Source organism: Xyrauchen texanus, chromosome 24, assembly GCF_025860055.1.
Source record: "Xyrauchen texanus isolate HMW12.3.18 chromosome 24, RBS_HiC_50CHRs, whole genome shotgun sequence".
In the NCBI taxonomy this organism is placed as follows: domain Eukaryota; kingdom Metazoa; phylum Chordata; class Actinopteri; order Cypriniformes; family Catostomidae; genus Xyrauchen; species Xyrauchen texanus.
Window position 1 is genome coordinate 6,009,230 of NC_068299.1, and position 18,994 is coordinate 6,028,223.

General features: G+C 38.0%; 2 protein-coding genes across 2 annotated transcripts in view; one reads left to right on the plus strand and one right to left on the minus strand.

Annotated features, from left to right (window-relative positions):
• Positions 1–15,672, plus strand: eif3s6ip (eukaryotic translation initiation factor 3, subunit 6 interacting protein). The gene is made up of 15 exons (XM_052090048.1): positions 1–126; positions 289–331; positions 3,894–4,107; positions 4,187–4,266; positions 6,805–6,866; positions 7,021–7,090; positions 7,301–7,374; positions 7,570–7,741; positions 7,836–7,990; positions 9,457–9,627; positions 12,845–12,978; positions 13,655–13,828; positions 14,166–14,355; positions 15,147–15,227; positions 15,353–15,672. The coding sequence occupies exons 1-15, from the start codon at positions 94–96 to the stop codon at positions 15,428–15,430; spliced, it is 1,731 nt and encodes a 576-aa protein (XP_051946008.1). The 5' UTR covers positions 1–93; the 3' UTR covers positions 15,431–15,672.
• A 144-nt stretch (positions 15,673–15,816) lies between these two features.
• Positions 15,817–18,994, minus strand: part of cdh23 (cadherin-related 23) — a 326,796-nt gene continuing 323,618 nt past the window's right edge. Inside the window, 1 exon segment of the mRNA XM_052090034.1 lies at positions 15,817–18,356. Within this exon segment, the coding sequence (XP_051945994.1) occupies positions 18,027–18,356 (330 nt within the window). The 3' untranslated portion in view covers positions 15,817–18,026.

Here is an 18,994-nt window from a genome sequence, read left to right on the forward strand (position 1 = left end):
AGTCGACTTCCTTTTTCTCCTCCGTGCGTGGTCGGCCGGTAGCATCGTGGTTTATTCAAGGCTTAAACTGAAAACAGGCGATTAAACTTCACCATGTCTTACCCTGTAGAAGATGAAGACACGAATGTGAGTACACGTTCATTGTACATGAAATATATCAAAGCGGTTAGAGCATGTTGGTTAATGAAATAGCAGGATGCTGGCTAGGCGTCAGTTTCACCTTCTGAACGTATTCGTCTTGCTTTGTAATTTACAAAAGTGTTGTGTTTTCTTATTTCCTGTCCGTAGTATGAGCCTACCACCTACCCCTCTGACTATGACTATCACACTGGTGAGTATCAGATCACTCTGGACCATCACATCTGTGCATGTATTAACTGTCAATAAAAGCGTATATAACAGCTGATGTGCAAAGAATACATTTATACTAATGCGAATAAATTCACATCAACACTTTCTATTATCATATGGGACGATATATAGACAGATAGATGGCTGGATTGATAGATAGATGAACAGATAAATGGACAAGACAGGTAGATACAATGTTGTGAAAAAGTATTTGCCCCCATTTGATTTCTTCTGTTTTTTTTTTGTATATCTCATACTAAATTGTTAATAGTAAATAAAAATTCAAATGAACTTTAACAAATGCAATCTGAGTAAACACACACAATAGTTTTAAAATGATAATGTTATTTACTGAAGCAAAAACGTTATCCAATACCAACTGTGCCTGTGTGAAAAAGTATATACCCCCTTAGTCACTAAATCCACAAACCTATGAAACTGCATTCATAATGGGGTTCAGCTGGACTAGACACACCCAATCAAATCAATGCCTAAATAGAACTTTTTCAGCAGCATGAATTGGTTAAAAGTAGCCATTATCACCAAATGGAGAAAAATTGGCACAGTAGTTAACCTTCCCAGAAGTGGCCGACCTTCCAAAATTCCTCCAAGAGCACAGCAACGACTCATCCAGGAAGTCACAAAAAAGGCAAGGAGAACATCCAAGGAACTGCAGGTCTCTGTCACATCAATAAATGTCACTGTTCATGACTCCACTATCAGAAATACACTGGCCAAAAATGCCATCCATGGAAGTGTGGAGAGGAGAATACCACTGCTAACCCAGAAGAACATTAAGTCTCATCTGAATTTTGCCAAAACACATTTTGATGATCCTGAAAGCTTTAGGGAGAATGTTCTGTGGACCGATGAGTCGAAAATGGAACTGTTTTGAAGACGGGTCCTGTTACATCTGGCATAAATCAAACACAGAATTCCACAAAAAGAGCATCATACCAACGGTCAAGCATGGTGGTGGTAGTGTGATTGTGTGGGGATGCTTTGCTGCTTCAGGGTCAGGGTGACTTGCAATAATTGAAAAAAACATGAATTCTGCTCTCTGCCAGAAAATCCTAAAGGAGAACGTCCGGTCATCAGTCCGCGAGTTGAAGCTTAAGCGTAGCTGGATTATGCAGCAAGAGAATGATCCAAAGCATAGGAGTAAGTTCACATCTGAATGGCTCAAAAGATGCTAAATTTAAGTTTTGGAGTGGCCTAGTCAAAGTCCTGACTTGAACCCAATTGAGATGCTGTGTCAGGACACTAAATGGGCAGTTCATGTTCGAAAACCCTCCAATGTGTCTGAACTAAAGCAATTCTGCAAAGAAGAGTGGGCCAAAATTCCACCACAGAGTTGTTAAAGACTGATCTCCAGTTATCAGAAGTGTTCGTTTACAGTTGTTGCTGCTAAACCAGCTATTAATTTTGAGGGGCCAGTTAGTTTTTTTCCATGGGTTATAAAGGTGTTGGATAACTTTTTACTTAAAAAAAAAAAAAAAAAATATATATATATATATATATATATATATATATATACAGTGAGGAAAATAAGTATTTGAACACCCTGCTATTTTGCAAGTTCTCCCACTTGGAAATCATGGAGGGGTCTGAAATTGTCATCGTAGGTGCATGTCCACTGTGAGAGACATAATCTAAAAAAAAAATCCAGAAATCACAATATATGATTTTTTAACTATTTATTTGTATGATACAGCTGCAAATAAGTATTTGAACACCTGTCTATTAGCTAGAATTCTGACCCTCAAAGACCTGTTAGTCTGCCTTTAAAATGTCCACCTCCACTCCATTTATTATCCTAAATTAGATGCACCTGTTTGAGGTCGTTAGCTGCATAAAGACACCTGTCTACCCCATACAATCAGTAAGAATCCAACTACTAACATGGCCAAGACCAAAGAGCTGTCCAAAGACACTAGAGACAAAATTGTACACCTCCACAAGGCTGGAAAGGGCTACGGGGAAATTGCCAAGCAGCTTGGTGAAAAAAGGTCCACTGTTGGAGCAATCATTAGAAAATGGAAGAAGCTAAACATGACTGTCAATCTCCCTCGGACTGGGGCTCCATGCAAGATCTCACCTCGTGGGGTCTCAATGATCCTAAGAAAGGTGAGAAATCAGCCCAGAACTACATGGGAGGAGCTGGTCAATGACCTGAAAGAGCTGGGACCACCGTTTCCAAGGTTACTGTTGGTAATACACTAAGACGTCATGGTTTGAAGTCATGCATGGCACGGAAGGTTCCCCTGCTTAAACCAGCACATGTCAAGGCCCGTCTTAAGTTTGCCAATGACCATTTGGATGATCCAGAGGAGTCATGGGAGAAAGTCATGTGGTCAGATGAGACCAAAATAGAACTTTTTGGTCATAATTCCACTAACCGTGTTTGGAGGAAGAAGAATGATGAGTACATTCCAAGAACACCATCCCTACTGTGAAGCATGGGGGTGGTAGCGTCATGGTTTGGGGGTGTTTTTCTGCACATGGGACAGGGCGACTGCACTGTATTAAGGAGAGGATGACCGGGGCCATGTATTGCGAGATTTTGGGGAACAACCTCCTTCCCTCAGTTAGAGCATTGAAGATGGGTCGAGGCTGGGTCTTCCAGCATGACAATGACCCGAAGCACACAGCCAGGATAACCAAGGAGTGGCTCTGTAAGAAGCATATCAAGGTTCTGGCGTGGCCTAGCCAGTCTCCAGACCTAAACCCAATAGAGAATCTTTGGAGGGAGCTCAAACTCCGTGTTTCTCAGCGACAGCCCAGAAACCTGACTGATCTAGAGAAGATCTGTGTGGAGGAGTGGGCCAAAATCCCTCCTGCAGTGTGTGCAAACCTGGTGAAAAACTACAGTAAACGTTTGACCTCTGTAATTGCAAACAAAGGCTACTGTACCAAATATTAACATTGATTTTCTCAGGTGTTCAAATACTTATTTGCAGCTGTATCATACAAATAAATAGTTAAAAAATCATACATTGTGATTTCTGGATTTTTTTTTTTTAGATTGTCTTTCACAGTGGACATGCACCTACGATGACAATTTCAGACCCCTCCATGATTTCTAAGTGGGAGAACTTGCAAAATAGCAGGGTGTTCAAATACTTATTTTCCTCACTGTATATATATATATATATATATATATTTATTTATTTGAAAACTGTGTTTTGTATTTACCTACTCGGGTTGCCTTCGTTTATGTTATATCTCGTTTGAAGATCTAAATTTATTTTTTTTATGAAAAATACACAAAAATAGAAGAAATCAGGCAAATACTTTTTCACAGCACTATAGATAGAAAGTAGCACACTGCATCTTGGACTGTTGTTACCTCTGTCTGTATCCATCATGGTAAGGAAAGACTAAGATTTAAAAAAAAAAAAAATGCAACAAATCGATTTTTAAAATTATCGACTGATTCTTTTCCACCAGCTTGGTTATCGGTATCTGCAAAATCCACTATTGGACGACCTCTAGTATGTAGAACATGAAAGTCTAAAGTATATGTTTTTTGTCTTGTGTAGGTGACCCTAAAGCTGATCTGGCTTATGAACGTCAGTATGAACATCAGCAGACATACCACGTGATCCCAGAGGTCATCAAGAACTTTCTGCAGTATTTTCATAAAACCATCTCTGACCTGATTGACCAGAAGGTGTACGAGCTGCAGGCCAACCGCGTGTCCAGCGAGAGCATTGAGCAGAAGATCTACGAGATCCAGGATGTCTATGAGAACAGGTGCGCAACCATGCATTTATATGGTCTGTATTCAAATGTATGAAAATATTGTTCTCAACTTGCTTTCTTTTCGTTGTAGCTGGAACAAGCTTACAGAACGCTTCTTTAAGACGTCCCCATGGCCAGAGGCAGATGCCATCGCTTCTCTGGTCGGTAATGGTGAGTGAAATTATCTGGGGTTTTCTGGAGCATTTGTGAAGCAGAAGCTCTTAAGGTACACTTTTCAGGTTTGGAGTGCAGAAGTAAACTATAGCAGAGTAAACTTTTATAGTATGGGAGACCGTAATAAATAATTTGTTCCCATTTGCAAAAGGAAATAATCCACAAATATTCTTCCATATAAAAAAAAGAGAAAAACATAGATACGTTATATACAGTACTGTGCAAAAGTTTTAGGCACTTGTGAAAAATGTTGCATAGTAAAGATGTCTTCAAAAATAATTTCATAGTTCTAATTTAAAATTGATATTTCCTACTGATACACTAAAAGCAGAATATATAAAATAACTGTTTTAAGACTAATGTTTTTGTAAAAAGTAAAATAGGTATAAGCACTGTTCTGTATGTACAGTTGAAGTCAGAAGTGTACATACACTTATTCATTAAAAAATTAATTTTTTTAACCATGCCACAGATATAATATTGGCAAACTATAGTTTTGCCAAGTCGTTTAGGACATCTACTTTATGCATGACACATCATTTTTACAACAATTGTTAACAGACCGATTGTTTCACTTTTAACTGACTCACAATTCCAGTTGGTCAGCAGTTTACATACACAAAGCTAACTGTTCCTTTTAAGCAGTTTGGAAAATGTCAAGTCTTCAGCCAATTAACTTGTGATAGGAGGTGTACTGAATTTGAGGTGTACCTGTGGATGTATTTTAAAGCCTACCTTTAAACTCAGTGCCTCTTTGCCTGAATAAACAATATTACGCAAGAATAGACACCATGGGACCACGCAGCCATCATACCGCTCAGGAAGGAGATGTAGTTTGGTGAGAAAAGTGCAAATCAATTCCAGAACAACAGCAAAGAACCTTGTGAAGATGTTGGAAGAAACGGGTAGACAAGTATCTATATCCACAGTAAAATTAGTCCTATATCAACATAACATGAAAGGCTGCTCCGCAAGGAAGAAGTTCATGCTCCAAAACCTGCAATAAAAAAGCCATCATAAAAAATTGAAATTTCCTCTGATCTGATGAAACAAAAATTTAATTTTCTGGCCGTAATGACCATCGTTATATTTGGAGCTTTGCTGCGGGAGGGACTGGTGCACTTCACAAAATAGATGGCATCATGAGGAAGGAAAATTATGTGGATATATTGAAGCAACATTTCAGACATCAGCCATGAAGTTAAAGCTCGGTTGCAAATGGGTCTTCCAAATGGACAATGTCCCCAAGCATACCTCCAAAGTTGTGGCAAAATGGCTTAAGGACAACAAAGTCAAGTTATTGAAATAGCCATCACAAAGCCCTGACCTCAATCTGATAGAAAATATGTGGGCAGAACTGAAAAACCGTGTGCGAGCATGGAGGCCTACAAACCTGACTCAGTTACACCAGTTCTGTCTGGAGGAATGGGCCAAAATTCCAGCAACTTATTGTGAGAAGCTTGTGGAAGACTACCCAAAACATTTGACCCAAGTTAATCAATTTAAAGGCAATGCTACCAAATACTAACATTGTATCTAAAGTATGTAATAAACTATGTAATAAACTTCGCACCCACTGGGAATGTGATGAAAAGAAATAAAAGCTGAAAAATAATTCTCTACTATTATTCTGACATTTCACATTCTTAAAATAAAGTAGTGATCCTAAATGACCTAAGACGGGGAACATTTTCTACGATTAAATGTCAGGAATTGTGTGTTTAAATGCATTTGGCTAAGACTTTAACTGTATATATTAAACCCATCAGCCACAACATTAAAACCACTTGCTTAATATAGAACTGCCGCTCACTGGATATTTTTGTTTTTGACACCATTCTGAGTCAATTCTAGAGACTGTTGTGTGAATTCCCAGGAGATCAGCAGTTACAGAAATACTCAAACCAGCCCATCTGGTACCAGCAATCATTTCCAAATCACTAAGATCACATTTTGTCCCCCATTCTGGATGATGATGTGAAAATGTACTGAAGCTCCTGAACCATATCTGCGTGATTTTATGCACTTCACTGCTGCCACACAATTGGCTGATTAGATAATCGCATGGATGATTGTTTGGGCCAGGTGGGCTGGTTGAAGTATTTTTGTAACTGCTGATCTCCTGGGATTTTCACACACAACATTCTCTAGAATTGACTCAAAAACAAAAATATCCAGTGAGCGGGTTCTGCAGACAAAAATGCCTTGTTGATGAGAGAGGTCAACAGAGAATGGCCAGACTGGTTGGAACTGACAAAGTCTACAGGAACTCCGATAACCACTCTGTACAATTAAAGTGAGTAGAATATAATCTCAGAATGCTATTCTGAGATGCGGGCTGGTGTTGTTTTGCTGGTACGAGGGGGACCTACTCAATATTAGGCAGGTGGTTTTAATGTTGTGGCTGATCGGTGTATATACATGAATTTTTTACAAGATATATCCTGGTAAATTAGGCTGGAAATGTGCTGTGAAATTGATTTCTTTGTTATTAATTTCTTTGTTGACCATGTTGTTTTGTTCTGTCTCATACAGATGCCGTTTTCTTGATCCTCTACAAGGAGCTGTACTACAGGCACATCTACGCCAAAGTCAGCGTGAGTGTCTGCTCGTTTATCTTGTTAAACATGTTCTTGTAGTCTTTCTTACATTTTGATTGGAGGAAAGTGTCTTTTAAATATAGATTTAGCTCCCTAGATTGAGTGTCAGCTCTGGTATCATGCTTGTTAACAATGTGCGTCTCATGTGTAGGGAGGTCCAACTCTTGACCAGAGGTTTGAGTCCTACTATAATTACTGCAACCTCTTCAACTACATCCTCAGTGAGTCCAAACCATTCATTCAGCATTTGTAGTATGTTAATAAACTATTTCATCACAATATATTCACAATGACTTTGCTAGCTACATAAAGTTAGGCAACATTGTAAATATATAATGATGATTAATACATATATTTTGTTAGTTTAAACATTCATAACTTTTAAAAAAAAAAGTTTTTTTGATCGGTGTTAAATATGTGAATTTTCTTAGATGCTGATGGGCCAGCACCGTTGGAGCTTCCAAACCAGTGGCTGTGGGACATTATCGATGAGTTCATTTACCAGGTAAGCGCAAAACACCTCAGATGCCCTCTTCTTCTGGCTCTTTCTCCGTTTTGACTGCTGTTGCTAATGTGTCAATGTACAAGTAGCCTAAAACGAATCTGAAATGCCTCTTATGTATAGCGTCTTTCAAATGCCTCTAAAGAAACAAACCTTTCCAGTTGAAACTCAGATGCTGAATCTCTCTGTGATCTGTAGTTTCAATCGTTCAGTCAGTATCGCTGCAAGACGGCCAAGAAATCCGAGGAGGAGATTGAGTTCCTGAGGAACAATCCCAAGATATGGAACGTTCACAGCGTGTTGAATGTTCTTCACTCTCTGGTGGACAAGAGCAACATCAACGGTCAGCTGGAGGTGTACACCAGCGGAGGTGAAAGATTGCAGTGATTCCTCATAGACCAGCTTTTTAGTTTTCTTGTTTGTATTCTTCAGATCAGAGTGTAACGGTTGTTTTTATCTCACAGGTGACCCTGAGTCTGTGGCAGGTGAATACGGCCGCCACTCTCTCTATAAGATGTTGGGTTATTTCAGTCTGGTGGGATTGCTGAGGCTTCACTCTCTGCTGGGGGATTACTACCAGGCCATCAAAGTCCTGGAGAACATTGAACTCAACAAGAAGGTAATAAGATACCCAAACACAGTGGGGTTTTCACAATTCAAACATTTCAGTTAGCTGATACCAATGCTAGTGAAATATCATAAGATTTGATACCACAGCGATTTCAGCTCTGTAGGTCTTATAATGCAAGTGAATGGTGACCAAAACATTTAAGCTCCAAAAAGCACAAAGGCAGCATAAAAGGTAATCTATATGACTCCAGTGATATCCATGTATATCACTTAAGACATCCATATCACTTAAGACATCCATGTCTTAAGTGATCTAATCTGTTTTTTGTGAGAACAGACCAAAACATAATTCCTTTATCACTGTACATCTTGCATTTGCAGCCTCGAAGCACATCATGATTTCAAGAGCTTGAAATCATGATCATCAAGGAGATTGCTGATGACAATTTATAGTGAAAAAGGAGTAATAATTGTGTCTGTTTTCACCCTAAAACAATTGGAACGCTTCTAAATTCTGGCCACCATTCACTTGCATTGAATGGACCTACAGAGTTGAAATATTTTTCTAAAATCATTTTGAGTTAAGTAGAAGAAAGTCAAACACATCTGGGATGGCATGAGCATGACTGCCATAACGACTGAATGAGAGAATTTTTATTTTTGGGTGAACTATTTCTTTAAGGGGGTGTTCACACTTTGCCGGCTTGGTTTGATTAAAAGAACTCTTGTGCAATTGCTCTGTTAGTGCGTTTATTTGAAGAAGCGTGAGTGCTGCCACCCAAACCTTGGTGTGCACCAAACAAGCGGACCGAGACCGCCTGAATAGTGGGTCTCGGTCTGCTTCCAAACGAACTCTGTTGTGGTTCTATTGATATATGGACCAAAGATGTATAAACGGACCAAAAACAGGAAGTAATTTGCCTAATACTGACATCAAGCATACCTGGTTCTTCTCATCATAGGAGCTATGTTGCCATTACAGTTCGGTACAGGCGTTGGAACTGCCGTCAGCTGTCCTTGCAGCATATCTTAGTTTGTTTTTGCAATGGAGGAATTCCTGGTGCTGTTTTGACTCCTTTACACATTTTATTAGCTCTTCATTTGTTGTTCTCAGCAGGTAAAAATACCACCATATATAAATAAAACGAGTACATTTTGGCCAGTAGCCATCATTGTTTTGGATAATCTGCAAGTTCTGTCAAAAAAAATATAGTCAAAAAAGCTGTCCAATCAGGTTGTGACTTTTCCTGATGCCTTTGGTTTTGTATGCCAGTGTGAACATTAAACAAACCAGGACTAAATGTATAATTTTCTTTTTTTGGTCCAGACCAAGAGAACCGAACTACAAGTGTGAACACACCTTATGTAAACTTTCAGAAATTGGGGGGATCACTAGTAAGATGTAAAATATAGTACTTGTATTGTAATTCATTACAAACAGTACACAAAAAACTGTGCATTTATTAGGTTATCATTCGAACAGTTTTGATTGACAGTTGTATCTGTGTATTTCAGAGCATGTACTCGCGTGTACCTGAGTGTCAGATCACCACCTACTACTATGTGGGTTTTGCATATCTGATGATGAGACGCTATCAGGACGCCATCCGAGTGTTCGCCAACATCCTGCTGTACATCCAGAGGACCAGAAACATGTTCCAGAGAACAACCTACAAATATGAGATGGTCAGTGATGACTTCCTCCATGTAGTACAGTTTAATGCATTTGAGCTGATAAGGAAGGGGTTTTACACAGGAACAGGCATTTTTGTGTAATTTAGTATTTGAGAGCTCTAACCTAACATTAATGACACAGACGTGAAATTTATACTTTGTTTTATTCACAAACCTTACCAGAACGGTTTCAAAATAAGATAACTTATAGTGGTGCACTCAAATTTGAGGCCGATACAGATCTCTCATTTTAAACATTTATAAACAAATAAAAATTATGTTTTTAAATGTTTACATGAACTAATGAACTTTTAACTGTTAGTTAAAATGTAAACTAATAAGTTTTTAAAATCAAAAGTTGTATTAGTTAACACTAATGCACCTAACAGTGAACGATTGTATTTTTATTAACTAGCATTGCTTTATAAATGCTGTAAAAAATATATTGTTCATTGTTTGTTCATTATGACTAATGTAAAAGAAATGAAACCCTTTTATAAAGTGTTACCATAATAACATTACAATTACATTAATTGTGAACTGCTGACATTTATTTATTAACATTTAATAAACTTAAGTTAGTTTAGTGTGAAATTGAGTAAATCTAGTGCTAATTATTTATAATTATTTACTATATTAAATTGTGTGAAGTTTCGGTCACCCTGCTCTCTGGATATCCGCATTGGCCATTAAAAAAAAATCCATATCGGTCAATCACTAGTTGAAATAGTTCTTTTGTCAAAATTAAAGGTAATTGTGACATACTGACAACCAGTAAAAACCATGAGAGCATCACACACAGTAGAGAGATGTTCAAAAATGAGAAATATATATCCATTATAAGCTCTAAAACTGCTCCAGTGAGAAATCAGTAATATCTATGATTTCTTTGGTGTTTTGCTGTAGCACAAATCCCTAATTATTAAGTAAATGCATGAACACGTGGTGCTGTTATGGTTAAAATGTAATTGCTGTAATTAGTGGTAATGTGACCAACATTAACATGCAGCCTCTTTATCCTCTTTGTGCTCACTGTGCAGTGAGTCAGAATTACTACCGTAATGACTCTAGAAAATGGGCAACTTAATATTCATTCACGTGTAATTCTTACACATTTTCAAAAACAAAACCGAATATTCATGTAAATTACATCATGACTGAAAGACAAAATTCTTGAATGCTTAGAATCGCCAACAACTCAGCTGTTGATGCATGACAATGTGGCATTTGGAGGGTGAGAAAGTGCTCATTCATTAGAGTAGCAGTGTATGTGTGATTCCTTGTGTGCTGCAAAAAAGGTTGACCCTAAAATTAGATCAGCCGATCACCGATCATGGATTTAAGACGAAGCTCAGCTGATTTAGAGCATGGCAGATCGATTGGGTGCACCCCTAATAGCTTACACAAACCATGCTTTTATTTTTAGAATTTTTTTTTTTTATGAACAATATTAGGGCTGGGATAAACGATTATTTTTTAAACGTTTAATCTAGCGATTATTTTTTCGATGCATCGATTAATCTAACGATTCATTTTTTCAGTCCGATTCGATTTCGATTCAATTAATCGACTTGTGACAACACCGGTAATACCGGTTTCATCGGGGGTGGGGGTGTATAAAACATTTCAGTTAGCTGATACCAATGCTAGTGAAATATCATAAGATTTGATACCACAGCGATTTCAGCTCTGTAGGTCTTATAATGCAAGTGAATGGTGACCAAAACATTTAAGCTCCAAAAAGCACAAAGACAGCATGGTGGGGGTGTATAAAATGTAAAATTGCCGGGAGTTTGATTGACTGGCGATCTGATCAATCAATCATAATGCGCCATTTTTGTCCTACAAAGTAGTCAGGAGAGAGAAGATTAACGTCGGTGGATTTGAATTTGAATAATGGATTGTAGGCTACTGTACTGACATCTTTCCACGGTTAAAACAACAGTCCTTCTGATGTAGGCTACATTCATGTTTAGCCTATTTGATGCTATAAATTAACCAAGGAAAAGATGATCGGTTCACGAGCAGCTTTAACTGAGGCAATCTGTCACGACACATTAAAGAGCCACAAAATAGTAGGCCTATTTATGGTTTAATTTTCTTTGAATGTCCAAATTTGAAAGTTGAGACTTTATTAAATGTTACCTGCTTGGTCCTGTCTGTCAGCCGTTGTCAGTGTCCTCTATGTATTTTTCACGACATTCATAGCTATAAGCGCATTATTAATAGCTATAGCTGAAAACTTTAGGTGTCGACAACGTATTATAGCCTACTCCAACATCGAGTGCAAAGTGGGGAGTTGAAAAAAAACTTACGGTGCTCTGTCATCTGCAGCTGCAACCGGGTGGCGCCTCTTAAGGTGCTGGTGCATTGCCGTGGTGCTAGAATTGAAGGCCATCTCCATTTTGCAAAGACAACATATCACGGAATTGTTTCCTTTTAAATTAAAGAATTCCCATACTTTAGAGGAACGAGTGCATGCCGCCTTGCACTTCTGATAGTCTTAAAGTGTTTTCTTTTACACTTTTTTTGGTGATCTTTCCGCCATCTTTGTTTTGGGTCGACGTATTTTTTGCGTCGACGTCGCGTTGTCCCAGCCCTAAACAATATACATGAATTAAAATGAGGAAAAAAAGATTTAAGTAACTGAAACTATTTGTACTCAATCTGAGCTTACATAAAAACTAATACTGACAGCATTAGGGTGATGTGCATAAACTAAGTCTACATAAATGTTTGTTATCTTTCATAAAAACAAGTGGTTACAGTTGGCTTTTTACAAAATGGCTGTGTTCAGAAATGTAATGCACATACTGGGTTAATGAACTTCTAATTTTCTTGTACCGCTTCGTATTTTCTTACCACCATAAAAGCGATCCTTTTCTGTTGGTCGGCATTACTCAGAAGAAGAACCTAATACCAATAAAGTAGAACTCAGGAAGAATCAAAATACAAGTATTGTCACACTTCACACTCAGCCAAAGACGACACCATCATAATTCCTTATCTCATCCAAAACCTCCATGACATGCATTCACATTGGATCTGCTAGGCAAAAATGAGAAATATGGGGAAGAAATATGTTAAATTGCTATATAAATAATGGGGGTGACTGACATGATTTTGTGAGGTTCAATCAGTCAGTCTGGAAATTTGTGCTTAAGTTTCTAATGTTACTCTTGGTAAATGTAATTTGTGTGATGTGTAATCGGTATTGTGTATTGTTCAGATTAATAAACAGAACGAGCAGATGCACGGGCTGCTGGCCATCGCACTCACCATGTACCCCATGCGCATCGATGAGAGCATCCACACGCAGCTCCGTGAGAAATACGGCGACAAGATGCTCCGCATGCAGAAAGGGTGAGGACATGCATGCTCTGCCATCGTCTCCATCTCATTCTCCCTTTTTGATTTGTTTATTTATTATTATACATTTCTTGATCAAATAGTTTTCCTAAAAATGTCCACAAGTTGTGAAATATTATGTAATACCAAGCTATAGAAAGTCAGATTTTATTCATCATAATTTGTGGCCAGGAGAGTTGGTTATTCATATATTTAATAGACAACATTACAGCTGATTTTCTATAAAGCTGAATCAATAATTCTGATTTCAAAGTAATGGCCAGCATCATCAAATCACTGCCAACAATGTTAGATTCTGTATCTATAATGCATAATTTGATTACCATTGTCCCATGTCTGCCAAACATCATCTGAAGCCTAAAACTGAACTTTTAGTCGGATTTTAGGAGTGAATGAATAGGATACACCCTTGCTCCCTATTTAGTGAATGACTTAACCTCCAGTGTGCTGTCTTTTCTGCACTGGTCTCAGAACAGTTCCAAATGCACATTATGTTCATCCTAACTTCATATAAAGCTTTATTATATGATTTTAAATCACTATACCTTTTTAATTACATTTTGAAACCGGTTTTCACCATGAAAAATAGCCGTGAACTGGCATGGTGTTAAATCACAAACAGAGCAATTACAATAGCTTAATTCTCTTATTGTATAATGTGTTTTTTCAGTGATCTTCAGGTGTTTGAGGAGTTGTTCAGTTTCGCCTGCCCCAAGTTCCTGTCACCTGTAGTTCCAAACTACGACAACGTTCATCCAAACTACCACAAAGAACCATTACAACAACAGCTCAAAGTGTTTGCGGAGGAGGTACAACAGCAGGCGCAGCTCTCCACCATCCGCAGGTACAACACAGTGTGTTTCAAAAATAAGAATTATATTGTGTGTTGATCTCGTTTTGCCTATATATATATATATATCACACACACACACACAACAGTTAGTTCTGGTCCTTGAATCTGATTGGACGAGAGACGTTCCATGAGCACTGATGGTCTGACACCATCAGCACTCGGACGCTTCACTGTGTGTATCACTCTGCTTGTAAATTAAGCAATATCACACGAGCAAGAGTGCGATGATGGCAATATATCAGCACTGCTGTGATATATAACTCGCACCAAAGTAGCAGCATCAGTTATTAGAAAAGTTTTGTCCTGACTCCATCTGTTTGTCTCTCAGTTTCCTGAAGCTTTACACCACCATGCCTGTGGCCAAGCTGGCAGGCTTCCTGGATATGTCTGAGCAGGAGTTCCGTATCCAACTGCTGGTCTTCAAACACAAGATGAAGAACCTGGTGTGGACCAGCGGCATCTCTGCTTTGGACGGAGAGTTTCAGTCCGCCTCTGAGGTCGACTTCTACATTGACAAGGTGTGTGTGTGTGTGTGTGTGTGTGTGTGTGGACTGTTTATTTGTGTTAAAACTGCCAAAGTTAACACTTTAACTTGTGGAACTAAATGCAGGGTTGCCAGAGTCCTGAAAATATCAGGGAATTGTAAGGTTATGGTTTTCCAGTCCTGGATTAGTTATGGAAAAGTGAATGCATTTCTGTAATGAATATAATTTTTCCCATGTTATGCTCAGCTTCAAAATATTTAATTGGCTAGAAATTCCACTAAGTGCGATCTCTAATAAAAAAATCTTTATCTGCTAATCTCGAACTGGCATGAAAATGTATTGTAAATGTGTTTTTACATTTGTAAAAGCATTTACAGGTAAATTGAGAATTTGGAAATTAATCTAATAGTTCTTTGAAACATGGTGCCTTTTTTTTTTCTTTTTTTATTATTTTTATTTTTTATAACTAATCAATGAACTACAAAAAATGACTTTATTTTACTCTGTTAAAAAATCTCTTCAAAAGTGTTTGCAGAGATTTTTTTAACAAAGTCAACCCTGAATCGGTTTTAGATTTCTTATCGAAAATAAATTTTAAAAACCTTATTTAGGTTTTTAATTGCTCAACCTTTTAACATATTCTTACTTGAAAGCTGGCATTGCTTAAAATCACAACTAATGCATCGATAGCCTTTCTTGAGCATTAGCATTTTAGTACTGTAGCAATGGATAACTAAAGAAATACTGAAACATTCAGAATAATTGCTGTCTTAGTCAAGTTATCACACATTGTGTATATTTTCCCGTTCTCTCTCTTCGATCAGGACATGATCCACATTGCAGACACCAAAGTTGCCCGTCGCTATGGAGATTTCTTTATCCGACAGATCCACAAGTTCGAGGAGGTACATGTTCTTCAAAACACAATGCAACACTGTTTCCATATATGGTTGTGTGAATCTACGGTATATTGAAATTAACATCTACATCATGTCACATTTTGATTTGACCTCTTTCACTCTCTCTGTAGCTTAACCGGACACTCAAGAAAATGCCTATGACGGGCAGCTCCACTGGTTCGGCCAGCTCAGCATCACGTGCAACATAATGAAATTCCCACCAGATCTAAACAAGTTACTCTGAAGCAAAATATCTAATCAGAACCAAATTTGATGAGCCTGTCATATTGACCAATCACAGGCCGACACTGTACATCTTAACTGGGAATCAGGAATCACCTAAAATATTGTCACATTCAGTTCATTTTGCTGATTGTCTCTGGGGTCAAACCAAGTGTAGTCAATCATAGTCATTTTAAAGTCGATAAAGTTTGATGTGACTAAAATTTTATTTGAACTTGTCTTTTTTTCACATTTTAAATTGTACAAAAAGAAAACGTGAGTTTGTGCTTGTGCAGATGTTTTCAATTGCTTAATATTGAGAAACTATTTTCCAGTGCTCTCCAACCATTTAAACCCTTATCTATCGATGACTAGTATTGTATTATGGTACAAGTGCCACAAGATGGCAGAGGAATATTTGTATTCATTTGCATTACATTATAAAAGAGGAATATATCATCTCAATGCAATATAAATATAAACAAATAGTTTTGAACAACTTTGGGCTGATGGTATATATCAATATAATATACTAAAAATTAAATGGAGGCTGAAATTGAAGAGGGGATTTATTTAATAGGACTTAATTCATAATTTTATCCAGAGAAATATGTGTTTCTGAGTGCTGTGTCATGTTGCAAACTATCTTTTAATATCCTGTCACTGTGCGCCAGTACATAGAGGAATGCTGTCGCCATGACGACTTTTGGATTGATTTAATATTGTATCTTTATGACCTCAAGGCAGAACTGGTGCATATCCTTTATTCAAACATGATCCACAAAGGTTTTTCCATCTACAGCCTCATCGCTGGTGACGAGACAACAATGGGGACTATATTAATTAATGCCATACAACATACAAGACAGTTAAAGTAATCTGCTATAAAATAAGTTGGAAAATACACTACGACCATTTATACACAACTCTGGTTGGTAGATCAGCATTTTTGTTTTTCAAAAATACTTTTAGTAGTCTTTGTTTTTTTATATATATATAAAAAATTAAAGGAAAATAAAAACATGGTGTTATAACCCCTCTTATGCTGCAGTTTTCTGTCAATGGCTGGGCAGAAACGTTTTAGCTTAACTTTATTTTTTTTTCCCTTTCAAAGATGATTTCCACCATCTAAAGATTTGTTGATCTTGTGAGCTTCAGTGCCCCAGTTCAGTTTCACTGCCGTTTAATGAAACACATTATTTAAAAAGTCCCACAGTTAAAGCGAAAAAATTAAAAGAGCATTTTCTTTGCTGCCCATTTGACCAGACACACCTCTGGCTTCAATAAGTTCAGTGGAAACCGTGTTTGGTCTGCTTACTGGTTTTCTCATTGGTCCATAAAATAATTGTCCATCTTGAATGTAGCCTTCCAGTTTTTCTTTTTTTGTAGTCCACATAACTTTCAGTGATGTAGTTCTTTCAAATACTTTTAGAATGCCTTTTAAATTTGTTCTCTCCATAAATGTTTTGTCTGAAAAGAACACCAGTAAAAGCAGCTTGCTGAACATTCTATTAGATAACTTTTGTCTTTTTTTCTCTCTTTATATCTGATGGGCTTTTCACACTAAAAAGATCAAGGTTCATTTTCAAGGTGACATGGGTTAATGTAATTCTGGGTTATTTTGTTCAACATTTCAAACTGTTTATACTTTACACAGGGTGAGTGGGTATGAATTAGTCCTAGCATGATAAAAACAAATGAGAAAATAATCACTTTCACATTTACTGAAAATGACCAAACGGATACTTCAAATCTCAAACTCATTCTATTGGTTGAGCCACTGTAGCTATGTTGGGTTGGTCAAACAAATGAAACCCCACAGTGCTTTTCAAAGACAATCAACCTACAAATGGCTTAATTATAGTTGTCTCTGCATAAACTGGGATAGGAGAAGATGTTTAAGCATCACCTTTAAGTCCTCTAAAATATAACAATAATACTGTCTCCACTCAAGAGCAGTGTAGTCACTGTGCATGAATATGCTTCGCTTTTGTTAGGTTGTCTGCTTTTGAACAACTCTGCAAGCACCATGTTGTTTAACACTGTAGACCCCTGACAATGCTACATACCTGTTTGGGAGAGAGTTACTGTATGTAAAAAAAAAAAAAGAAAAAAGTGAAACCATATTCCAGGGTTAAAAGTGGCCTTAAACTGGGATTAAAACAGCCACTGTGTGAAAAGCCCTTGAGATACACACTCATAATCCGTTCATATTATTATTATTCTTCCTCAAATTATTTCTTGGTGCCCCTTCAAATATGAAAAACTAACTAGATTAAAACTAGTGTCCATGTTTGGCCTTCCACTGGTCTGAGAGTGCATTTGTTTATCGTTTGTAGTGTGAGTGTGTGTGGTTTGAGTCTCGGCACTCTTGAAATAACCCTGACAGACTGACTCTGAGGTCTTTGTACCTCCCTCGATTTGGGTATTCCTGGTCCACACACATCTACACTTTCCTCACGCCTGGCCCTTACAAACCTGAACTCCTCTCCACACCGCAGGAAAGTATTTACTACGAACAATACAGAGCCAGGAGAGGCGTGCACGATGTTACTTGTCTCAGACCAGCGAGGCCTCTGCTAGTCATAATTCCGTGATCTCTAAGGGACTCTCAGACAGAGTATCGCTGCCCTTGTTTCTGTGTAATGGTGTCGATTTGGCTGATTCTGTTCGGGCATTTTGTTCAGCATACAGTCCACCTTCGGCATGCAATGCTTCGAGGGAGCGTGCCAAGGCCCGCTGGTCATCTTCAGGCAGACTGTTGAGGTCAGAGTTCAAAAGTGTGCCTGTGCTGCCGTGAACGGCGTGCACCCCATCGGGACCCCTTAGCTCAATTGGGAATTTGTGCTTGAAGCGTAGGGTTCCTCGACCAACACGCTCATCATCGTCATCATCCAGGTCACTCTGGATCAACTGAGAGATAAGAAAATGAAGGATGGATGGATAGATGAATAAAAGCATGGAATTATAGATTGGTGAACAGATTGATGATGGATTGGGGAATTATGCAGTAGTGGATGGACGGACAGATTGAATGATGGAGTTGGATGAATTGAATGATTGATGGATGAATAGAAAGATGCATGGAATTATAGATTGGATGGATGGAATTCAGGATGGATGGATTGAATGTTGGATTGGTGGTTGGAGGATATTAGGAATTGGAGGATTGATGGATGGATTGAAGAATGGAATAATGGATAGGTGGATGGATTGCATGGAATTATGGATTGGCAGATGGATGGATGAAATAATGATATATGAATGAAATCATAAACAGGTGGATGGATGTGAGGGAGGAAGAGAGAAATAAGTGTTACCAACATGAAGATTTACAATTTGACTCCAAATTTTCAAGGACACACTAAGAGAGAGATGTAACATCAGTGAAGCAGTGTAAAACATAGAGCAGAGAAAACTGAGCTCATGTACAGCAGCAGTCTGGGAAAACATCAGCAAGGTCACATGACTCAGTGTGGAGAACAACAGAAGCGAAGTCAGCAGGAGAACCCAGGGTTTCTACTGACAGGACAGGGTGAAGACACAGTCAG

Excerpts from the sequence above, each read along its gene's own strand:
- eif3s6ip (XM_052090048.1), top strand. The coding sequence starts at position 94 with ATGTCTTACCCTGTAGAAGATGAAGACACGAAT. Across the intron at positions 4,108-4,186 it reads CAGGATGTCTATGAGAACAG|CTGGAACAAGCTTACAGAAC; the intron begins GTGCGCAACCAT and ends TTTTCGTTGTAG. Across the intron at positions 7,991-9,456 it reads ACATTGAACTCAACAAGAAG|AGCATGTACTCGCGTGTACC; the intron begins GTAATAAGATAC and ends TGTGTATTTCAG.